This window comes from Solanum pennellii, chromosome 2 (assembly GCF_001406875.1).
Source record: "Solanum pennellii chromosome 2, SPENNV200".
Classification (NCBI taxonomy): domain Eukaryota; kingdom Viridiplantae; phylum Streptophyta; class Magnoliopsida; order Solanales; family Solanaceae; genus Solanum; species Solanum pennellii.
The window spans coordinates 35,931,914-35,947,300 of record NC_028638.1 but is presented as its reverse complement, the minus strand read 5'-3'; the positions used below and the strand labels follow the sequence as shown (position 1 = coordinate 35,947,300).

Here is a 15,387-nt window from a genome sequence, read left to right as displayed (position 1 = left end):
AAAAATAAAAATAAAAAATGTTTCAAAATTTTTTCAATTTCATATTATTTTTTACTCTAGTAAAAATAAAAGATGTTTCTAAAAAAATATTTTTCATTCATATATCAAACACTAAAAATCATTTCTGAAAAATATTTTCCACTCACTAATCAAACACGAGAAAATAAGTTTAAAATCTACTTGTTTTCCAGAAAAACATTTTCTAGGAAAACATTTTCCATGGAAAACACTTTCCTTCGTACCAAACACACCCTAAGAGAATGTTATGTGCCTTTAATGAATTAGTGAAACTCTTCCTTTGTTGTATTGTGATATTAATAAAGATTGGGAATAAGTTCATGTACATTATGTGTTTGTCCAAATACTAAATTGCCTAAAAGAAAGAAACAATGCAAGTACCTAGACAACTTTGTATGTGTTGTGAGGCTCAAGTCTGCAAACGTTGTTAGACTGCTTAGAAGTGTAGAGTAAAAAAAAAAAAATGACCCATGTATCACTTGATTTAGTTTGTTCGTTTGATATTAATTTGACAAGTAGTTTAGAAGAAATATAAATTCTTTTTTGTGATTTTAAATAGAAGATTTGTTGAATTTATCAAAATATCTTTATATAAAAGTTTAGAATTGAAGAGTTATCAAGAAAAAAAGAATTTTTTTATCACGAATTAATAAGAGAAATAAGGCATGCAAATTAAAATGAAAATAATAATAATTTTATCATATTTATAAAATGTTTCAAATTAAAAGACTATTAAATTCACCTCTGGGCTCGTCCTGGGGCGGGACTCTACCAATATGCCCCGACACTCAATTATGGACACGTTACTATTTACAATGATGCAATATCTAGTAAACATATATATATCTTTAGAATACACTATTAAATAGTGCAGGGAGAAAATTCATTCATAAAGTTTGGTATTGTAACAACAATTTCGGTCAAAATTGAAGTATTTTTCAGACCTTTTTCTCGGATTTTTAATTAACATTGTTGACCCTCATAATTCTTGAATAAATGAATGATACTTAATAATTTTTTAATCTATAAAGATAAGAAGATCGCGAATAACTTAAATATAACAATTTATAGTATCATATTTTTACTCATTAGTAACACTATTTCTGTGAAGGTAATTATTTAGTACGTAACATTCCTTTTGAAAATATGCAACAAAATTTTACTTATTTCACTTATCATTGGTCGTCATGATTTTTGTCATATGTCTCAAAATTATCATATTTTATTTAGTTATTTGAAAATAATTTTACTTTTATTCATGAAGGAGTGATGTTTTTATTATAATAGTAGTAAGTTTTATTGATTATTTCTTTTAGGGGTAAACTGTATAGTACGATATTTTATTTATTTTTTAGAAATAACAATTCTTTTTATTATTAGAAAGTTATGATATTAGATTATTTATACTTGTATAATCATATTAGAAGTTTTATATTGTATCGGTTTCCTTAGTTGTGTTTGTAATTATTTCAAACTATTGATGTATTTTTATAATTTTTTAGTATTATATTAATACAGTATATTGTAAATTAAAAATTTAAAAATACATAGAGCTATGTTTCATGTCTCGAGGCTTATGCCTCGCCCTAAACTAAATAAAATGTCTCTGTCTTTTAAAACATTGATAAGATAATTTAAAATATTAATTAAAATTGATTTGGAATGTATCTCAAGAAGACAAAAAGTTGGGCATGAATTGAAATTGATTTTTGGGACTACTTAGAAATATGATTCCTTTTTTTTTTTTTCCATAATCAGAGACAGTAACACAATTGTCTTTGTTAGGACAAGTAGTTGACATCACATGTGTCCTAGCATATAAAAACAAATTGGAAAGTTTAAACAAAATCACAACTTTTTCCAATTAATTTCTTTCTAGTCTTCTTGGTTGACCTCAAATCAAGATCATAATTTCACTTAAACAAACTAAACCACAATTAAAACGCGTTTATTTTTCACTTTTATTCTTAAGCAAGTATACATCACTTTTTCCATTACTGGTTTTAAATTTTTTCATGAATATATTAAGTAAGCAGTTGAACAATTCAAATGACTCAAATTATGAAGATGTCAATAATAATATAAAAGAAAAAATATATGATTCTTCATGTTTGCAACAAATTTTAAACATATGGAAAATAAACAAACCATACAAATAAAATATGAAGAAACATAATTTCATTGATTAAGATAGCGGGTACAATTCTGTTGATCCCTTGATTCTACTCTCCAAGATTTATCCATAATTCGAGGGCCGTTAGTGGCGTATTTCTCGAACTATGATGATTCAAATTTGACCTCTCTATATGAATAATCCATCAATTTGTGGAGTATTCGAGATCTTGATCTATTTATGGATTTTTCGAGATGCCTTTTAAGGGAATTTAGTACCCTTTATATAGGCATAAACTAGGGTTTAGGGTTGAGTAGCATCCAAGAATCCTAATCTGAATTGAACACATTTTGTAGAGTCCCAACTCGAATTGAATGCATCTTCTAGAGTTCCACAAAATTCCAATGTCTACACTTCAGCTTTCACTTTCATTACTTCCTTTTTTTTTTTTTGAAAAAGCTAAATGTGTTATCAAATGTTGAGGATTAACTTATTTGTGTCATTCGTTAAAAGTTTGGCTCATCTATCGAAAACATCAATAATTAAATGACTTTTAATTTATAAAACAAGTCAAGCGGTCTTTTAAATGAACTATAAATTGAGTGATTTTCTAAGTAAATTATTCAAAGTTGAATAACCATATGAGATATTATCTCAAATAATCTCAGCTTTACGTACATTATCATTTTCAAATCTAGTTTTACTAAATTACATACAGTTGAGTGATTTTTGAGTAATAATAGAAAATTGAGTGACTTTCTAAATGAACTACTTCAAGTTAAGTGACTTTTCTAAGTAAACTATTCAAAATTGGATGACCATATGAGATTGGGGGTGTACATGACCGGATTGGTTCAGGTTTTTTCAAATATCAAACCAAATCATTTGTGCCAGATTTTTGAATTTACTAACCAAACCAAACCAATAAAACTCGAGTTTTTTTGGGTTTCTTCGGATTTTTTTGAATTTTTTCGGGTTTTCGAGTTTTTTCGGTAAAGTATTTATACAAACATATAATTTACTTGTACTTCAAATATTTCTTTACTCCTACCAAAATGCAACTATCTAAGTTATTTGTCAAGAAAATAACATAAAATATGATATGATTAATGACACTAAAATATCCAACAAAAAAATAAATAATAAAATTGTGTAAAACAAATATTGCAATTTATAAGTCATAATGAAATTGATCATAATTTAAAGTATTAAATCATGCTAAAATAAGTTTAGTAAGTATTAGTTACATGACTAAATATTTAAAGAAAGTAAAATTAGATCATGTATTTTAACTGTCTAAATCTATGTAAAATTAAAAAAAAATCAATATTATTGTCACTCTTAGTGTTGAATTGATTTTCTTTTTACATTAATATTAATTTGAATTTTATTTAAACTTTATTATAATTTTCAACATGTATGGTCCATAATCTTTATTAGATAATTAAGAATTCTAACTTCTAAACATGAAATAAATATATTAAAAGATAAAAATTATGAAAAAGTATAAGAGATATTTAAAAATTATATCAAAGTAAGTATTTTTACTTATAAAATAAAATTTTAAAATTATATATATAATGTCGGGTTGGTTTGGTCTCGGGTTGATTTTTTTTAATAGAAACCAAACCAATTCAAATATAGTCGGATTTTTTTCCAACACCTAACCAAGTCAAACCAAACCACTAGTTGGATTTTTTTCGGGTTGACTCGATTTGCGATTTGTTCGATCTTCGATTCGATTTTATACATCCCTATCTGAGATATTATCTCAATCAATCTCTCTATTTTTGAGTTATAAATAAAATTTGTGTACACTTTATTATTTTTTAAATTCACTTTATAGGATTACATGGATATATTATTATTGTATTTAGAGCCCAACATGTCTATGTCACTAGCTAGGCTCCACCCATTCTTATGAAAGGAATTTTAGCTCATTCCTCCCTAGTGCCACTCGCTCTCAATGTCATTCTCCGCGGTGTGCGCAGAATTTTACACAAACAATGTCATCCATCACACTCAATTTATTTTTTTTTGTATTTTTATTTCTTCTTAATATATATTTTTATTACATTAATAAGAAAAATATTATCAAGTATTTTTTAAAATAATTTTTGAATATTTGAATTTGAATTTTAAAATATTAAATTGACCCAATCTACTATGATAATAGATATTACTTAGTGTGACTCTCGATAAATAAAAAAGTATCACATAAATTAAAACAAAGGGAAAACAGTCAAATATACCCCTCAACTTTGGTTTATTGTTTAACTTTACCCTCGCCGTTAAAATAAAGTTAAATTTATCCCTTCCGTTAATAATTTCACCAGATTTACCCCTCATCTAACGGAATCCCCAAAATTGACCTAAATTGACCCAATTACCCATTTTTTTTTAAAAAAGAAATTATTTCCTATTTTTAACCCGATAATTCGACCCCTTAAGAAATAACCCGATTAAACCCAATATCATATACCCATTTCCATTTACTCATTCCCACTCATTAAAGAACAAATCTTTAAACTTTTCAGTTCAAAATTCAATCCTCATAATATTACTGTATGCCCCTATCTAAACCTAATGAATTTTTCAATAACTCATTAAGAAATTTTTGAGGCAAAAATTAATAAAGAAGAACAAAGTGTAAAAAATCCAAATATTGAATCTTTTGAGGCAAAAATTACTAACACACACTCAATTCATATACCCTTTTGGATTTTATCAACATCAACCTCATTGAAACATGAAGAACCAAAGATTGAATCTTTGAGGCAAAAACTTAAAATTACTAATCAACTCTAATACCCAAAATCTCCCATATTTCAGCTATGTTGTTGTCTCTGTCTTCGATCCCCTTTTTCTTTTTCAAACAGCTACTGATTTTTCTATTTACAACATCCCATCCTTTATTAATGCATCTCATCGTTCTTCTGAATATACATTTAAAAATAAACAACAATGGAGGAAGGAGAAATGAAGAACAATGGAGGAGAAGTTAATGGGTTATATGAAAATTTGAGAGACTGGGTAAAAGAGAAATGGTAATCCTCTAAAAGATTGGGGCATTGGGTTAAAAATAAGAAATATGGTTTTTTTTGAAAAAATCCGGATAATTGAGATCAATTTTGAGGATTCCATTAAATGAGAGGTAATTATGGTGAAATTAATAACGGAATGGGTAAATTTAACTTTATTTTAATGACGAGGTAAAATCAAATTATAAATCAAAGTTGATGGATATTTTTGACCTTTTTTCCTAAAACAAAAGGAGTATTACTTTTATATTTCAGTAAGTTTGTTTAAATATGAAATTGCAGTAATTTTAAGATATTGCCTCTTATGACTTAATCTCAAATATTACATCTATTTTCTATTAAATTTAAGCAGTGTCAATCTACAATATATTATATATAGATATAATATGTTTATTATTATTGATAAAAGCATTATTAACATATATAACAAACGTATGAACAGATTACAAGTAAACTGTAAATTACATGATAATTTTTTGGGGGATTAATATGAAAATTTGCAGAAAAACAAGTTTTGCAAATTTTCATACTAATTTCGAAAAAAATTCCCGTATAATTCACACCATTTTTATAGTGAACAAGTGTTGCAAACATATAGACATAAAAGGTTCCGTGGGAGTATCGATCAATCCACAATATTTTACATTGATATATATAATTATCAATTTCATAAATGAATGAATTAACATTATTCCTGCAAATGATCATGATAAGGAAGTTGGTTTTGTCAGTACGATCAATTAAACTGAGTCTAAGATACAGAGGCAGATTCATGATTTGAAGGATAAACGTGTCATCCTTTAAATGCCGCGTGAAGATATAAAAATGTTTATATATTATCAATTTTTTTCAATCACAAAATAGAAATAATGATAATATCTAAGAAACAAGCGTTATTTAGAATGATTAGGCGTTAAACGTTAACTTACACCTCCTAAGTATAGGGTGTCATTCTCAATTGCGTGATGGACGCAAAACAGGACAAAGTTTCTCACCTATATAAGAGGCTACTTAATTTATGAAGTCACAAAATACATCCTTTTTTTTTAAAAATAAAAATAAAAATAATGTCATTAGCAGAGCTTGAACTTCCTGGTTTTCGTTTTCATCCTACTGAAGAAGAACTAATCAATTTTTACCTCAAAAGAATTATCAATGATGATAAAATTGATTCTAATACCATTGGTTTTCTCAACATATATCTCTTTGATCCCTGGGAGTTACCTGGTTAGTAAACTCCTTAATAGCATCATCGTAGCTTTTAAATTATATACACTGATAGTATAATTTATTTATTTTTTTCGTGTAAATTTAATTTATGATACCTTGTCATTTAGTCTCCCCTTTTCTTTCTATTTCATTTGCCAAAATATATACTAGTAGATAGAAGTGTTCACGATTTGAATCGGTTATTAATTAAAATTAAAATTAATTTAATTATTTTTTAAGTTATTGAAATCAAACTAATGATAATATCATACATAAAAATAAAAGAAACAATTCATTCAAAAAAGAAAGAAGAGAACAATTCATTTAGGAAGAAAACTAGTTAAAACGACTAACATTACACAACTCATGAGCACTAAATTTAATGTGAATAAAGTTCCAAAAATTCACCAAAAAGATGTAGTGACAATTCTAGTCCCACCAAGAACTGTTATACAATACCACAATACATACCATTTTTGGCCTTTGACAAGGAAGAGGCAATATTTAAAAATGTTCATAAAAAATATTATATTATGTATATTACTTATCTTTTTTTTTTTTTGTGTGTGTGTGTTATATATATAGGGATGGCAAGAATAGGGGAAAGAGAATGGTATTTTTTTGTACCAATAAATAGGAAACATGGTCCTAAAGGGAGGCCCAATAGAACAACAAGAAATGGTTTTTGGAAGGCAACTGGTTCTGATCGTCAAATTTGTTCTTCATTAGAACCAAAAAGAGTTATTGGTCTTAAGAAAACTTTGGTTTTCTATGGTGGAAGGGCACCTAAAGGCACCAGAACTGATTGGGTCATGAATGAGTACAGACTTCCTCATGGACATAAGGTAATATAATTTAGAGAAAAACCTCAAATTTGTCATCGAACTTCTGTTAAAAGTTTGACTCATCTATGATATTTTCGCTTGAGAAAAGGTATATTCATGTCATTATTGGTTAACTGAAATGACATAGATTAGTCAAACTTTTAATGGATGATATAGGTGAGTATTTTCTCAAATTCTGATGGTATGTTTGAGCATTTTCTCTTTTTTTTTAAAAAAAAAAAATTAATTAATGACCATGTGCAAGAAATGTTTTTGCAAAATCAAAGTTGTTTTCAGTTAACAAATAATGACATGGATAAGCCTTTTCTCAAGCGGAAATCGCATGAATGAGCCAAACTTTAAACGCATGACATATAGATGAACATTTTCTCAAAGTTCGATGATATATTGAGTCTTTTTCCCTTAAGTTGTCATGCAAACACACATTTCAAAATTACACTATTATTTGACTTTTCTGCGTGTTTACTTCTTCATTTTTTGAAAACCCCTTCAAAAAAGTTCTAATAGTATAAAGAATTTTACGCTAATAAATATATTTTAAAAATAGTATCATGTTTAATTAACTGAGATGTTAGTGTGCAGGATCATGACATAGTACTTTGTAAAGTGTATAGAAAGGCAACCTCCTTTAAAGTATTGGAGGAAAGGGCAATGATTGAAGAAGATGCAGCAAAAAAAACATATTTGGCATCAGCTCCTCATGATGAATCACAAGACATGCTTGCTTCTTTGGATTCATCAAAAAATGACATGTATTTCAAAAGTTGTGAAGAAAAAAATGATGAATTGTTAGGTTCAAATGCATTTGTGGAACCATCCAAGTTTAGCATTGACTCATTATCAAGTCCTCTTTGGAGTACAGGGCAAGACTTGTGGACTCTATTTTCTTAAATCCTGAAAATAGAAGACTTTAGTAATTGCATATTCCTCTAATGTTCGAATTATTATATTAACTCTGTGGAAAATAATTGTAATCGATGTTTAGGAATCTTCATGTTCCCTAATTCTTTTGAGTTATGATGGCTTCTTTATCAAATCAAATGTGATACAGTCCATCAGTTAATTATAATTATGTAACTGAATCAATATATATATATAAATGAGGACCATAGAAAAGGTGATGTGGCACCTCTCTATTGTCTCCGTTTGCATTTAGTTTCTTTCACTTTTTTTTTTGTTTTTTTTAAAAAATAAACTAATTATTATATCATAAAAAGAATTACTAAAATATATTACAAATAAATAGTTTATTAATGAAGGATCATTTATAACAAAAACTCTTCATCTTTTTTATTTATTTATCTCACTTATAATAAAAGAAGAAATATAATTTATTTATTTTTGACTTTTTTAAAATTTAAATTAATTATTTTATTATAAAAATATATTACTTTATTTATACAAATAAATATTTTATTAATGTAGAAACATTTATTGAAAAACTCTCTATATTTTTTTTCTATTTGTTTCTCCTAATCATCAAATCATAATAATTTTTTTTACATTTTAAGTATTTTTATTTTTATTTTTTAATTTATTCACTAGGAGTTACTAATCATGACCTGCGCTTCTTTAATTTTTACTTTTAATAATATTCATAACTCTCATAATTTTTATGTCCATAATCTCCAAATTAAATTTGTAAGTTTATGATGTCTTATGGTATTCCTTTATTTTGCCTATAAATTCATATTAGTTTAATGAAGATTTTACATTCACAATTATCCTTTCTCTTTTCATCATATAGGTTTGGTTTGTAACAAAAAAGAAGTACATGAAAGTAAGAAATATTTCATTGCAAATTTTTATTTTTTATTTTCTCTATTTTTGTCTATATAAATTAGTATTTGGTTTGTGAATGAAACTAACATGTAACAAAAAAAAATACATGAAGTTAATAAATATATCATTCTCAAGTCCTTATTTTTTCATTTCCTTTATTTTGTTTATATAAATTCATATTTATTTTCATGAATATTCACATACAAAGTTATAATTTCTCTTCTCATCATACTTTTTTTGTAAATTAACTAACATGCAACAAAAAAAAAGTATATGAAGGCAAAATATATTTCATTCTAAAGTCTTTCTTTTTATTTTTATGTACTTAGACATGCTTTCTTAATTTTTTTTTTTTATGTTTGTACTATAATTTATCAAGTAAGTATGATTAAAAAAATCCCTGTAATTCTTAACAATGTGTTGTCCGTATGTAATTGCTCTTTCTAATAGTTAGTTTTTCAGATTTAATATAGTTTGATTAAAATATTTATTAGATTTCAAGAAATAATTATTATTTAGTATTATTAGTACTATTGAAAAGATAATAAACAAATATATTAAATATAGTTTATATTTCGTTCTTTCTTTTGACATAATTATTTTTAATTGGTATATAATTTTTTTAATTTAGTTGGTTGTATATAATGAAGAGTTTGACATATGGATCAAAACATGATGGCGGATCTCTTTGAAAAGGAAGATGGTAGAAGGAAAAAAAATGAAGCATAATTAGAGATTATTTTTTCACTTTGAATTGTATTAGCAACTTAGTTACTTTTGCTAGAGTTTTTTAAATTTTGGTTTATATAAATAATTTAGCTAAATGTATTATATTGTCAATGCTAATTATTTGACCCTTTAGTATTCTACTTTCTTTTTGTTATGAAAAAATTAATATAATTATTTCATTTTAACAACAAGAACAAAATTTATGATGATTAGTTTCATTTTTATTATAATTATAAAAAGTAATTGAAAAATAAAATATTATTTTTATGATGTCATTTTTTGTGTATGTAACAATCTGTCACCGTTTTTTTTGCTTCGAAATGTATTTATAATTTTTATCTAGTCACCAATTATTATATTTTCTCTGTTCATTTTTTGTATTTTCACCCCTTATTTTTATTTATTTATTTTACAAATAAAATTAATACATAATTAGTAATACATTTATTGTCTAATAAAATTATATATTTGAATTATTTATAACTCATGTCTCTTCATCTTACTTGTAACGTTGATATTAAATATTATTCATAACTTTTATATGTTTTATTTTTCGGTCTTATAAATATTTAATTAATGTTTAAAAAATTAATATTTAATTAATTTTTAAAAAATTATAATAAGTAAATATAATAATAAAATTAAAAAAAATCAATTTTGTTTTGATGAAATCGGAGTTTGAACAGAACATTAGTACTGCTACAAAAGATATAGAAAATTAAAACATATAAAATATTTTCAACCTAATACAATATATTGTTATTTCAACATATTATCTCTTACGATATAAATAAATATGTTTTATATGTTTAAAAAAAGTCTATGATATCGCAGACGAGGAGAAATATTAATATTATCTAATATATTCGATAATAACCTAAATATTACATATTTCATGTTTATCTTATAAATATTTTATATAGTCGCGCGAAGCGCGAATAGTTTCACTAGTTAGTAATAAATTTGAATTCACGATTAATGTATTATTTTACGTATATTGTTATTTTGTTATTATTGATTGTTATTAATTATATTATAAGGTTATTTTGCAACGAGACATATTCATTATAAAATGATAATACAAATATATGAGTATTTTTTAAATAATTTTTAGAATAAATCATATTTTTTTAAATAGTCAAATATTTTTTTAAAAATTTGGGGTCAGAATCGATACATGGTGAAACTTTCCCAAAATATGATTTGCCAAGAATATTTGAGAACTTGGGCAAACGCCAATTTAAATTACATTTTGATATATGATACGAAGTCATGATTTTAACTTAGTGTTTGAATATGTGATTTAGAATTATGATGTCATATCTCAAATTCACAACAAAAAAAAAAGTATTTTGGAATTTCTAATTAGGTTTTCATCTTTTAAAAATGTAAAATTTGACGCATAAGTTTATAAGTAGAAAACAAAAAGGCTCATCATTTTGAATTTAAACATTAAATAATCATGTTAATATTACGTTAATATTTAATTATTAATTTTATATATAAGATTTATTGAAAATTTAAATAAGTACATTTTAATTTCACAAAAATAAAAAAATTAATTAGATATTTAAAATCATCTCTCTATAAAATAATCTTTATATTAAAACTGCATTGATATTTGTCTTTTTTTCGTAATTTGACTCTTAGAAGAAGCACTTTTTAAAAGATTAATTAACACAAAATGCTTATTTTAAATAGTTTTCAAATGAAACACAAATTACTTTTTTTTCAAAATCATTTTTCTTAAAAGCTAGTTTTTTTTAAAAATATTTCTATAAATTTATTTTTTTTAAAACAGTAATGTCACTCTCGAGCTTTTTAGATTTTCAGGCATGATCTCAATTGTTTTAAGTTACTGAATTTTAAATTAATAATTTATATTAAAATAAAAACAAAGTTCGACCAAGGCCCGTTAACTTGGTCTCTAACACACTCCCTAACCCTAGTCAATTATGTAGATTCATTGTTAACGGACAAAGGCACCAACAAAATCACTAGGTAATTATGCTTAAATCAGACCTAAGATTACTGCTACTCCCTCTGTTTTAGGAATAACAAATGGTTGGATTGGATCGGATTTAGATGGGTGGAATATGAATTGAGGAAAAATGGTTTGGATTGTAATTCATCCAAATATAATAAGGAGAAATATGGATTTGGTCAAATATGGTTTGGATAAAATGGTGACCCATTTAGATATATTTGTTTTTCAAAAAAAGAATTTACCCCTCCCTGCAGGTACCCCCTCCCTCGACCTTCCACCAACTTACCCCTAAAATTTTTTGTTTTCGAAAAATAAAAATAAATTTTTTTTTTCAAAAAAATTAATTTTTACCCCCTCCCCCCTCTACCAACCTACCCCTAATTTTTTTTTGTTTTTCACTACCCACTACACTTTAGGTGGAATTGTTATAACATGGACATTGTCTATTTAGCAAAAAATATTCCAGTTTATTACTAACAACTAGTCTGGAGAACTTAAAATAAATAAAAATCTAATCTGAAACTTACACCTTTGAATTTTAAAGTATACGCCCTGTGAGTCTATACCTTTTATTTACGCTCAAAACTATTTTTGTAAAACCCATTTCAAGACTTACCTCGAAAGTGTTTTTCAAAACATGAGTTTGGAGTTAAAAAGGCAAAAAATTATCAAAAATTCTAAAAGGATACATCAAATTATTTTAAAATCAAAAGGTTAAAATCGCTCATGACGAAGCGATTTTTCTACACAATGACTAAAGCAATTTTGTTCAAAAACTTTTTTTTTTAAATTAACTACTGTGGCAGCAATTTTAAGTCAAGTTTTGTTTTCCTTACATCGCTGCAGGGGCAACGTTTTCATGCCTATTCTTAATGTGCTATTAATTTTCTTTCCTATGATTAATTATTAATAATATAAAAATAATTAATAAGAAGGATAATATACTCAATAAAATTATTGAATTTTATATCATAAATAATAATAAATAATATTGAATCTAAAAGAAAGTTCAAAAGGGGCAAGATTAAACCTATCAAAAAAAGAAATTCCTGATTTATCCAATATAGCAATTTTTTTTAAAAAAAATAATTTAATTCTTGAAGAAAAATAGTTCCTTTTTTTTTAGAAAATCGCTTCAAAGACATGATTTTTATTTTTTTGTAACGATGAATTTTTGTCAGAAGAAAATTACTCCCCACGAATCGATTTTTCCCTTTTGGTTAATTTTTTTTTATGTGCCGTTTTGATTTTTTTAAAAGAAAAAATTTATCCTTTTGGCTTTGAACTCTTGATAACATTGATATTGATTAATGCATAAAACTTTAACTTTATTTCGCGTGCATGACAAAATGGAAGTTCCATTATAGAACACAAACGAACTAATACATATTTTAGATGGACCAAACCGTATTAATGCGTCACGTACTAAATATAGATCACACATATATATTAAAGCAGCAACTTATTGTAGTAAAATTAATCAAATTGCCTATTGTCCAAATGGCCTCTGATTAGCACAGTCCAAATTATTACCAGGATCAACTCCCAAAATTTGACAATATCTCCTATAGAACCCAATTCTGTTATCCATTAGTGCATTTGAACCTCTGTTACATTCCATTCCACCATTGATGATGTTAGTGATAACACCAAAGCCCGGGACGCGGCCAGCGGCAGAATCAGCAACAGAGGGACTCCATCTTCCAGTAATGACATCGTGTGCCGATGGTTTTGGCTGTTGTGCTGTCATCCAGAACCACAATGCTGTTTTGAATGACACTACTGCATCATTTGCTACTAAATCTGGGTTGTTTAGCAGATTCACACCTATTGCACTCCCTGCTGCCCCATAATTGTAGTTGCTGCATAACATTATTATTATTATTATTATGAGTGTAACAAAAAGGCTTTTATATAGATGTTATTTATTTCATTCTTTATTTACGTAAATTATCTTTTGGGATAAGGTACAAATATTTTCTAGACTATGATCAAACCATCAGAGGAATTCCCTAATCAAAATAAGGTCCTATTATCTCTGAACTTATTTTTTTTTGTTGTAATTTTGAACATCTATTATCTTACATGACACACTCCTACCTTGACGCAATTGAAGCACGTAGGAGATATTTGAATGCTACATAAGCCAAAAAGGTATACAAAATTACAAAAAAAAAAGAGTTCAGGAAGATACTAGGATAGGACCTTAAATTAGTTAAAATATGTCTCTAATGTTCCAATTATAGATTAGGGCGATTATAATTTAGGGAATACTCGTGCATTTTGACTTTGACAGGAGGGGATTCCACGAAACATATTTAGCCTTTCAGCTACAGATGTATTCTACCTCTGCTTGATAGGGTAAGAAATTAAATATATTTTCAAAGATATCTTTTTAGAAAAGTTAAACAAAAAAAATAGTTATACATCCAAAGAAAAAGGGATAATTAAAAACCTGAAGAACAAGATAAATTACTTACAACAAGTTAATTACAATAAATTGACAATGGTGTGAAACTCGATAACTGGTTATAATTATGCAGATATTAATAAACCAGAGTTAGTCTTACTATGAAATTTGGATAGGACCTCGACCAAAATACTTTTTGCCAGGAGCACAAGGCCAGTGCTGACTTGAAGCACAGTAATCTCCAGGACTTCCTTGTTCCTGTTTGTAGCAATATCCCCATGAATATGGTCCATCTGGTGCTGTTGCCCATCCACCTAATTAATATTCAAAAATTTTCATAAACACCTATACTACTTTCAAAAATTAAAATATATATCGCATAAATTGAGACATATGAAAGTAATACCCGTAGTTTCATGAGAAGTTTGAGCCAAAAAGGCAGCAATTTCCTTGTTACGAGTATTAGTATCACCAGTAGTTCCAAAGGCAGCAAATGTTTTAGTTGCTGTTATAAAAGCTTCATAAGTATAGAAACCTTTCGCACCACAAGCAGCATCGTTTCGATGCACAAGTATTCTCTCAAATAAATTTTTACTAATAAGACTACTAATATTTTGTGCTAAAACACATTTTAGACACAAAACACTAAACAAACCCAATACTAAAAGCCTCATTTTGTTAATTTTCTTTTTAATTATAGTTGAGAAAATGATTGGTATTTATAGAGAAAAAATATAGAACGAAGAGGTGAAGAATTTTCAACTCAAGTTTCATATATTAATTTATTCTGAGTGGAGAAGTATGACTTGTTTGGTACAAAAGGAAAATGTTTATTTTTGAAATATAAATAACGTTTATATAAATGAGAAAAATGACTCTGAATATTAAGGAATATAGAGAAAATAAGTTTCAAAAATATTTTAAATATTAATTATGTCCTCTTTATTATTCCTCATCCACCTTTGATAATATTTATCTAAATAATATATAAATATTTTACAAATAATATTATTTACTTATTGATCAAATTTAAAATTTTTTTAATTAAACCTAACACACCCCATTGTGTATGCTAGCTCTTGGCCACACATCACATGTATTTTAGTCGGTCTTTAACTTTATGGAGTGGCAGAAAAAGACTTCTAACCGAGTCTTGAAAAGTTTTTTTTTTTTAAAAAAACTTTAAGAATAAACAATTTGTTACTGGTTATGACTCAGTCTCTGTTCGGACATAATTATATAAATATGAAATT

At 26.2% G+C, this 15,387-nt stretch overlaps 2 protein-coding genes across 2 annotated transcripts; one reads left to right on the top strand and one right to left on the bottom strand.

Moving 5' to 3' along the window:
• The first annotated feature begins 6,216 nt into the window (after positions 1-6,216).
• LOC107009564 (NAC domain-containing protein 22-like) lies at positions 6,217-8,369 on the top strand. The gene is made up of 3 exons (XM_015208906.2): positions 6,217-6,399; positions 6,967-7,226; positions 7,809-8,369. Exons 1-3 carry the CDS (start codon positions 6,240-6,242, stop codon positions 8,115-8,117), a joined length of 729 nt encoding a protein of 242 aa, XP_015064392.1. The 5' UTR covers positions 6,217-6,239; the 3' UTR covers positions 8,118-8,369.
• A 4,658-nt stretch (positions 8,370-13,027) lies between these two features.
• On the bottom strand, positions 13,028-14,830 carry LOC107011490 (basic endochitinase). Its single transcript, XM_015211014.2, has 3 exons — positions 14,541-14,830; positions 14,295-14,448; positions 13,028-13,586 (listed from the first exon to the last, which is right to left on the bottom strand). Exons 1-3 carry the CDS (start codon positions 14,806-14,808, stop codon positions 13,214-13,216), a joined length of 795 nt encoding a protein of 264 aa, XP_015066500.1. The 5' UTR covers positions 14,809-14,830; the 3' UTR covers positions 13,028-13,213.
• Positions 14,831-15,387: the final 557 nt, after the last annotated feature.

Bases quoted from the DNA above. Each gene is read 5' to 3' on its own strand.
- LOC107009564 (XM_015208906.2), top strand. From the start codon at position 6,240: ATGTCATTAGCAGAGCTTGAACTTCCTGGTTTTCGTTTTCATCCTACT. The intron at 6,400-6,966 runs GTTAGTAAACTC...TTATATATATAG, and splicing joins TGATCCCTGGGAGTTACCTG to GGATGGCAAGAATAGGGGAA. The intron at 7,227-7,808 runs GTAATATAATTT...GTTAGTGTGCAG, and splicing joins GACTTCCTCATGGACATAAG to GATCATGACATAGTACTTTG.
- LOC107011490 (XM_015211014.2), bottom strand. From the start codon at position 14,808: ATGAGGCTTTTAGTATTGGGTTTGTTTAGTGTTTTGTGTCTAAAATGT. The intron at 14,449-14,540 runs GTATTACTTTCA...AATATTAATTAG, and splicing joins AACTTCTCATGAAACTACGG to GTGGATGGGCAACAGCACCA. The intron at 13,587-14,294 runs GTAAGACTAACT...AATGTTATGCAG, and splicing joins GGTCCTATCCAAATTTCATA to CAACTACAATTATGGGGCAG.